The 9593-nt window shown below is 46.5% G+C and overlaps 1 protein-coding gene across 1 annotated transcript in view; it reads left to right on the top strand.

Moving 5' to 3' along the window:
- Window positions 1-9593, top strand: part of LOC135808494 (pseudouridylate synthase 7 homolog) — a 23466-nt gene that overhangs the window by 8534 nt on the left and 5339 nt on the right. Inside the window, exons 10-15 of the mRNA XM_065321695.1 lie at window positions 945-1070; window positions 4489-4556; window positions 6207-6361; window positions 6500-6659; window positions 7745-7773; window positions 9424-9567. Coding sequence (XP_065177767.1) covers window positions 945-1070; window positions 4489-4556; window positions 6207-6361; window positions 6500-6659; window positions 7745-7773; window positions 9424-9567 — 682 coding nt within the window. The remainder of the gene's footprint in view (window positions 1-944; window positions 1071-4488; window positions 4557-6206; window positions 6362-6499; window positions 6660-7744; window positions 7774-9423; window positions 9568-9593) is intronic.

Here is a 9593-nt window from a genome sequence, read left to right on the forward strand (position 1 = left end):
CTGGCCTGCACAGCGTAACAAGATAACCTATTTTGATTCGGCGCTGTATCAATCAGAATCACCCACCCGTCGCTCTCGAAATCCACTCGAACTGTAGCTAGACCTTTCAGGTACTAGTAAACTAACTTACTAACCAAAATTGGGATGAAATGGGCTGCCGAGTGAGCTTTGGCGACACATAAACAAAGCTGAAAGATAAGCGACAATACCGCTGACGCGGACCAAGTATGTGAGATGTGTGTGTGGGGGAGGGGGGGGGGGGGGGGAGGGGCGAGGTTGTTAGGCGGGTGCTTATATCCGAGTGGCAATGGCAATTTGTATTATGCTTGAAGTCATTACGCCTCTGGACGATCCAATAGAATACATTGTTGAAATGAATCGAATCACTCGCACAGTAGTTGGTGATTTTGCTTGTTGTTATCACCACTGTGAACCTACAGTGCAGTGCTCAAAGCAATCCGATCAAGCAAGTGGATACCACGCAGACCTGCCAACTCTAGGATGTGAACTGGCGCAGGGCGCAAACTTGATTCACACGATCTGATTTCATTGAGCAACACTGTTGATCCCCAAACTTAGAACTCAGCGGCGAGCTTAGTTTGCCATACTTTTTTTTAAAGTAGTGTCTTCATAATGCTTAAAAAAAGCGTTTTAGAAGATACGTGTACTGAATAGGGCTGAAGTACCGTAGTGTCTTGTATTAAAGCCTGTTTCACATAGAAGCCTGCTTTTGAAGAGAAGCCTGATTTTCAAGATACACTGTCGGCACATAAGCCTGATTTTAGTGTTGACATACATAGAAATACCTGTCTTGTATAGACGCCTGTCTCATATATAAGCCTGCAAAATCCCCCCCGAAAGGTCATATATTAAAGCCGCGGCTTTTATACACGACGTTACGGTTTGTTATCTAACTTATCTTACCATGTGTGTACATTGCCCAGGCATTTTGAAGGCACTGAAGATGTTTTGACAGCTGGTATGCGCTCGCTGGCTGACACTGGCTTTATCAACTACTTTGGAATGCAACGATTTGGTTCGAGCTCATCTGGCTCCCACTTCATTGGCAGGTATTATTATTATTATTAGACACAATCTCATAGCATGTGACAAGCATAGCTAATGCAGGGACAGAATACCCTGAGACAAGGGCGTTTAGCCAGCCACGGCAATAGTAAGCTAGGAAAACAAAAGCAAAAATGAGTGGAAAATTACAAAGAAAAACGATTAACGGAAGTGAGCACAATCAATATTCTTGCATCACCCAGGTATTCGAGAATGTTCTTCGATAATAAATAATCGTGTCTAGTTCAGTTGTGATAGTAGATCTTTAAACTGACCAATAGAAGAACAAGTTTTCAGACATTATGGTAATGATAACCAATGAGAGTAACCGGAAAACAAGAGGGACTTTAGATACCGGGCTGACTTAACAAGAGGCAGGATGAGCGCGTTACGGGTTGAGCTTGTCGAAAACCAATTGTACTTCACTATGTGTGAAGGGGTTTTATGAAGAAATATTTTATGAACCAGTGTACAGAGATGGTGCTTATGACGAAAGGAGAGAGGAGAAGTGTGTGCAAGTCGATAAAGGGCATCCGAAGGAAAACATCGATCCTTGTTGTAAAGAATTTGAAGTATAAATCTATGGTGGACTTCTAAGTGGTTCCGAGTTGCGTCAGAAAGGCCACACCAAGCGGTATCGCAATAGTCAAATATAGGGAAAATATAGCACTGATAAAATAATAGTTTACACTGGATGGGCAAATGAGTGCAATGTGGTTGGAGTACCCCTAATGCTGAACTGGTTCTCTTGCATACACAGTTGGCATGTGCGGCCCAAGAGAGGTTGCCGTCAAACATCACACCGAGATGTTTGTGCTGAGTAACAACACTGATAGGCATAGGCGAGTCAGGGAAGTATGATGGTTGATCAGGAGGGGATGAAGAAATATACATGGCTTCTGTCTTGTCTAAATTGGGCTGGAGTTTCCACGTGTGCATCCACATGACAGTGCTGTTGATGCGATGCTGCATGGTAAGGAGTAATTGTGCAGGGGAGGAATCAGAACAGATAAGGCCAGTGTCATTCGCATACAAACTAACATCGGGGACAACTGAAGGTACGTCATTAACGTAAAGCAAGAATAACAAAGGACCCAGAATGGAACCTTGGGGCACTCCAGACGTTACAGGGAGGGTATCAGACAAGAAATAGGACAAGCGAACAGCCTGAGAACGAGCAGACAGATACGATGATATCCAACGCAAGGCAGCATCCTCCACCCGGAAGGTGACCTCCAACTTGGCAAGTAAGCCACGATGCCATACGGTGTCGAATGCCTTAGCCAAGTCGAAAAACACGATTCCCACGTGCTCCCCACAGTTCCTCTTTGTCGCTATGTCTTGGACAAGTCAAGTCACCTGGTATTGAGTTGAGTCACCACGGCAGAATCCCGATCGAGCTGATGAGAGAGCCGGAGCGATGTGCAGGTAGAGGGAATCGAATACAATACGTTCACAAAGCTTGGAAACTGTGCGCAGCAGAGAGATGGGGCGGTAGTTTGCCGGGCAAGCACGGGAGCCTTTATTCTTGTAAAGCGGTGTCATGATGGCGGATTTCCAATCCTGTGGGAATTTACCAGTCCGAAATGACATATTGAAAATAATGGCGAGAGGATAGGCTATTGATGGTGCAAGAGACTGCAGCACTGCATTCGGGATCCCATCTGAGCCGGGAGACTTTCCACATTTCAGGCGCTTCAAATATTTCCGAACTTGAAACGTAGTGACAGTGATTGAACGGAACGGAACAGATATGAAAGGCGACTGGGGCAAAGGGGGAATGCGCCATGAAGGATCATCAGGTAGCCCAAATGAGGTGAACTGCGTGTTCAAAACATTAGCTATGCTCTTGGGGGATGTGGCGACGGTATCAGGTGCACACCCTCTAGTTATGAACACAGCTTACTAGTATTAAAGGGGAAGTATAGTCTAAAATCAAATGTTCACCAGTTGTAGTCTTCGGGGGTGCCGAGTCGAATGGTCTTCGTCCGAGGAAGCTGAGACGCCCTCTTCCTTCTTTATTCCCAATCGAACTCGCCACTTCCACCGAAATTGGGTGACTGCGCCCTACTAGATTTTGTATGCAAAATATCACTAAAGGCGCCATTTCTTTCTTATAAAAGCACGGATGACCGCGATTGGCCACATGTTGTAGTCTTTTGGACGCTGAGTCAACTGGAAAGGTCCGAGAAGGCTGCGATGCAGCGTTTGGCGCTTATTCCTAATCGAACACGGTTGAGTAAGCGGTGACGTGCTCGTGCGTACACCAGTCACCTGGTCACCGTATCTGCAGGCTACAACTTACAGCCTGTTTGGGCGCGTTCCTGTCACTCGAGTTGAGCCTTTGAACCTTTGAGTTAAACCTTGGTGTGAAAGTTGCAGCCTGCAGGCAGTGCCAGGCACGGTGACCAGGTGACTGGTGTACGCATGAGCATGTGCCCGTTTTCTCAACCGTGTTCGATTGGGAACAAGGGCCGAACGCTACATCGCAGCCTTCTCAGACCAAAACCAGTCGACTCAGCGTCCAAAAGACTACAACATATGAGCCAATCGCGTACATCCGTGCTTTTATAAGAACGAAATGGCGCTTTTAGTGATATTTTGCATACAAATTCCCATCTAGTAGGGCACAGTCATCCATTTTCGGTGGAAGTGGCGAGTTCGATTGGGAATAAATGAGGAAGGGAGCGTCTCAGCTTCCTCGGACCAAGACCATTCGACTCAGCACCCCGAAGACTACAACTGGTGAACATTTGATTTCAGACTATACTTCCCCTTTAAGTTACACGCTCTACTGTTGCCATGGTATTTCTGCTTGGGTGTTTCCGACTGCACTGCTCTCAAGTGCATGTATAAGCGTGCTGTCACTTCCGATTCTGCAGCAATTTTTTTATGATATGAGTCGCACACTTAAGAGGAATCAAAAGCGTACCAAAGTGCTTTTGATTCCTCTTAAGTGTGTGTGCTAGGCTCTGCACCTTGGCGTATTGAGCGCTGTCACGAGCAACCACAACTCCCTCCGAGTATGATATGAGTCATATGACTGCATCAATAGCTGCATGATCCTGCATCCTGTGCATAGAACATACAATGCATGTTTTGATGCTCTGAAGAGTAAAAAATGAACAAAAATCATGCATTATGACGTACATGTATGAAATGAACCAGTTACCCTTATAACAATATCACCCTTGTAACGATATTTCTTGGTCCGATCCGAATATTGTTATAAAGGTAGTTCGACTGTATCTCGAATTGTCAAAGTGTTGCTCCAAAAAGGGGGTACGCATTTTACTTAGGTGCACATTATACTAATATAGTCCTCCGAATACGGTACCTTCAAATTTATTTTGCTGCACAAGACAAGTTTTGCTCGGTTTGTGCTTTGCAATTCTATCCCTTTCTTCTGTTTTGCTTGTCAAGGGCACTTATGAACAATCAGCTTGAGGACGCTGTGGATCGGATCCTGGGTACCATGGCCTTGATTAAGAGTAAGAAGTTACTAAGAACTGTCAATTACTGAATTAGACAATGTTCAGCTACACACTGCTCAGGCAGACAATGTTCAGCTAGACACTGCTCAGGCAGACAATGCTCGGCTATTATGTACGCATATCATGTCGCCATTGCACACAAATCTATGGCAGGATATGGAGGTGGCATCTTTATCAATGGAGCTTCTGCCTTTGTTGAGAAAATTAGATGAGCTTGCTATGACGAGGCACACTCTAGCTATGCCAGAAGTAGCTGGGTCTTCTTGATTGTATCCTGTCAGACTGGTGTGGAGTAATTCAACGTGTACAGCACTCTGCTTCAAACTGGTGATAATTTAAATTATTCCCATAGCCATGCAAAATACGTTACTTTAGTAACGTCTGGCGCTAGCCAGGGTCCACAACATTTTAATTCAGTGTAGGTACGGTGTGGGCCGTCATCACATGACGCACCATGGCTGGCCCTATCCCGTACATGTGCCGTGCCAGCAAAGACTGCTGGTCACAGTTGGAATTTTTCGTATGCTAGACACCACGAACTGGATCCTCGGAATCGAGACGAATACGTAGAGCAGCTTTCTTGGGCATGTGTGAGTACCCTTGCCTGGGAACTATGTGTCCCTTGCTCTCAAGTGCAGCGTACCCTTGCGCCTCGCGCTTACTGCTGTGGCATTCCACACGCACAGGTCCCACTGGTGTTCCAAGCAACCTTGGATTGGGCAGCACACTGCACTCAGTCTGTTGAGGTAGTGTCACTTGACACACGCTGCTGCTTTGGTCTGTAGGGTGCGCATGAGGCGAGAAGACTGCTGATGCACCGGTGTCTTCGTCTTGCCGCTAGTTTACTCTTCAGGAAGTAACAAGTCAGTTGCAAAGTTACTGCGCGTTGCGATAGTTTACACCTAACCTGGCCTTCAGTATGGGCCGGATTGCAGTGCTGTCCGTACAGTTTTGGCAACTGAAATCCAACCGCGGGAGCGGTGTAGCTCGTACAGCACGTGACCACACCAGCCTCAAAGCATGGGCAGTGCATGCATGCATGCATGCAAACCTGTGGCCTTCAGTCTGGGCCAGATTGCAGTGCTGTACGTACAGTTTTGACACATGAAATCCAACCGCGGGAGCGGTGTAGCTCGTACAGCACGTGACCACACCAGCCTCAAAGCATGGGCAGTGCATGCATGCATGCATGCAAACCTGAACTGCTGTACTGTACTCATGCGGATCTTGCAGTTACACAAGAAACAATAGAGAGGTTTGCAGTAGTACACAGCCATACACAACACCAGACAATGAGTGCCAAAAAGTGATTTTCACGCTCTGCTGGCATGACAGATGCATACACACTACTCACTATGACTCATGTTAGCAGGTACATTAAACAATCCAGGGGTCAGATTTCAGTTACTACCACTGTACTACCTTTACGTGGATGCAAGTACGTTATTGGCCTTGAAGCATTAGTATTAGTAGTGTTCTTTTATTGACTGGGAAACCTTCTATGTAGACCAACCAGCGGCCTGTCCACCTCGTTGCCTTTTTTGCTTTTGTGATTGCTGGAGTGCATGGCCGCAGTTGCATGTCTGCATGTAAGAAACTCTGTGCGTCTGATTTCTGATTGATCGGCTGAACTCCATCCATGTACAGGTGACTCTCCTACTCGAGCAGCATACAACATCTGGAAGGCAACAGGAGATGCGGAGAAGGCAAAGGCCTGTCTCAGCTCGTCTAGCCAGGAGCGTGATTTGTACAGTGGAATTGCGAAGCATGGCAAAGACGATCTGCGAAGTGCACTTGGCCAGGTAAGTGTGTTGTTGTTGATTGACCGTTGGGGTAGGTAGGACTGTGTTCTTTCGTTTCCATTTGTGCTGCAAGATGCTCGCTCAATGTCTTGCTGTCTCGGACAAAACGCTGCTGTGTGTTTGTTGTCTCCGTTGCAGGTAGCTATCTTCTCACTGTATCTCCACGCGTATCAGAGCTGGATTTGGAACAGGATGGCTAGTTATCGCATCAAGGAGTATGGCCTGCAGCCTGTTGTTGGTGATCTGGTACTTCCTGCTCCCGGAACCACTCCTCTGGTGGACCTTGATGCTTCTGAAGGTATTTCTGCGCCAATGCTTCATGTCTGTATCTTTGTGGGGGGGGGGGCTGTGTGTGTGTGTGTGGGGGGGGGGGGGGGGGGTTATATCTGCGCTGTCAGTTTATGAAAGTAGCATGTTCAGCAATGAAAGGTCGTTGTTAATATATCCTACCCGTCTGGTCAAACGGTGACTTCTGGGCCTCTGAACATCCCATGTGTTATTCATAGTCCAAAGGGCTTTGCAAGACACAGTGCCCTGCCCTTCATGGATGACATGACCAAAGCACAACAAGCGTGGATAGTCCGCTCTAACTGGGTATTGTGTGGTGCTTGTCCAGCAACACTGCTAGGGGTGTTGCCGTGACATTACCGATCGAATTTCCTCAAGAGTGAATGATTCTTCATCAGGAACTATCTCTTCACCTGCCGGGGTGTGGTCGTGATGAAAAACGGATGAGTGATTTTTTATTTTGCAGATTTCGTTTAGATTCTATTCAATGCCTGCCATGTTTCACCATCTTTTGCTCTCAAGTCTAACACATGGCAGGCTCACTATCACCGAAGAGCATAGTTGGCAGATCTTTTGGATAGCGGTGCAGTACGAAGGAGCATCGACTTTTATTATTGCATCTGCTTCTGTGGCTTTTTCCTGCCAAAACCAGCCATCTTGCTGTCACAAAATTTGATTTAATTGGATGTGGTGTTCAATTGCATTTCAGGGTCAAATCCTCTATGCCTGTCCTGTTCCATGGGTAAAAATCACTCTTATCATGCTCAAGGTGAAATCAACGGGGGAGGGTAAACAGAGTATGACTGATGTTCTATCCACAACTAGTATACCTCTGTTGTAGGACTACTCGTACTGTACAAAATCATGGGCAGCCTCTGCGAGATGGCCTCGTTTGTATGGATCCCAGTCATGTGAATTAAAAAAGATTTACCCAGCCATTTTGTGTGTATGTGTGTGTGTGCCCGCGCGTGCGCGTGCGTACATGTGTGTATGTATGTGCACGGGCGCTTGTGTGTGTGTTCGTGCGATTGTGTGTGTGTGTATGTGTGCGTATGTCACGGTATTTGTGCATAACTATCTTGCTGTTTATCCCAGATGATGGGGATAGTGAATACAAGCCACCGGTAAGAAGGACACACATACTGTTGCGCCTGCAAGAATTTTCTACAGTGTAGTAAATTCTTGCAAAATTCGTCGCCATGTAAAACTACCGTACATGTCATGTCATGTAGTTCTACAACAGGGCTATGTATTTTGCATACATCGTTCTCTATCAGACACTACAGCATTGGCGCTCTACTACATTGTTCTATCACTACTTCCTCGCTGCTGCTGCTGCCACAGCTTGTTTGGTGGTATGCGGTTTAAAGGGGAAGTTAAGGCAAAAATTAAAATTTCACCAGTTGTAGTCTTCGGGGTGCTGAGTCGAATGGTCGTGGTCCGAGGAAGCTGAGACGCTCCCTTCCTACTTGAATCCCAATCGAACTCGCGCACTTCCACCGAAACTGGGTGACTGCGCCCTACTAGATGGGGATTTGTATGCAAAATGTCACTAAAAGCGCCATTTCGTTCTTATAAAAGCATGGATGACCGCGATTGGCCCATATGTTGTAGTCTTTTGGACGCTGAGTCGACTGGTTTTGATCCGAAAAGGCTGCGATGCAGCGTTCCTCCTTTATTCCCAATCGAACATGGTTGAACAAGTGGTCACGTGCTCCTGGGTGCCCAAATCACCTGGTCACCACGCCAGCAGGCGACAACTTTCACACCAAGGTTCAACTCGAGTTCAACTCGAGTGACAGGACTGCAGCCAAAAAAGGTCAAACAGGCTAGTAAGTTGTACCCTGCAGGCACGGTGACCAGGTGACTGGCGTACGCAGGAGCACGTGACCGCTTGTTCAACCATGTTCGATTGGGAATAAAGGAGGAACGCTGCATCGCAGCCTTTTCGGACCAAAACCAATCGATTCTGCGTCCAAAAGACTACAACATATGGGCCAATCGCGGTCATCCATGCTTTTATAAGAACGAAATGGCGCTTTTAGTGACATTTTGCATACAAATCCCCATCTAGTAGGGCGCAGTCACCCAGTTTCGGTGGAAGTGCGCGAGTTCGATTGGGATTCAAGTAGGAAGGGAGCGTCTCAGCTTCCTCGGACCACGACCATTCGACTCAGCACCCCGAAGACTACAACTGGTGAAATTTTAATTTTTGCCTTAACTTCCCCTTTAATACAAAGTCTGAATTCTAGTTTTCACTTCACTGCTTGCACACAATGTGCAGACAGTTCCGGTGGCCCCTGTCCTCTAGGGTTACTACCATGTGACGAGGTGGACACGCTTGACAATGCACTCACTGTGTCCTGCTTTGCTGCTTGAATCGTGATATGCTTTTGTGTGGATATACAGCAGCAACAACTTTGTTTTAGGTTTGCTTGTCATCGAGTGGTGTTCGCATTGAAAGGATTTCAATTTTGTAATAAATTTGGACAGGACAATTTACTGTTGGGTTTGACCAATCCCCACTTCGAAGAAGTGCACCAAACTGTTGTAATGCGCTCAATCAAGCACTACTACGCCTTAGGACAAGTCTCATCTCTAGGGATGAGGATGCTGTCGACAATTAGGCTCTCGTCTTGATCTCCTTGTTAGAATTTTTCTCATAATTTTCATTGCTTTAAAGAGCTAGAGGGCTACTGGTCATCACATGTGTATCCTGATTGTACCTGTGTATCCTGATTGTACATGTGTGTCTTCTCTCAATATACATACAGGTGCCCGAGTTTGTCACTGAAGATAATATTGGCGACTTCACCATCCACAATGTTGTTCTACCTATATCGGGTTCTACCACTATTTACCCCAAGAACTCTGGTATGCTCTCTCTCTCTATCTATCTATCTCTATCTCTATCTCTCTCTCTCTCTCGCTCTCTCTCTCTCTC

The sequence above is a fragment of the Sycon ciliatum genome, chromosome 1 (assembly GCF_964019385.1).
Source record: "Sycon ciliatum chromosome 1, ocSycCili1.1, whole genome shotgun sequence".
Classification (NCBI taxonomy): Eukaryota; Metazoa; Porifera; class Calcarea; order Leucosolenida; family Sycettidae; genus Sycon; species Sycon ciliatum.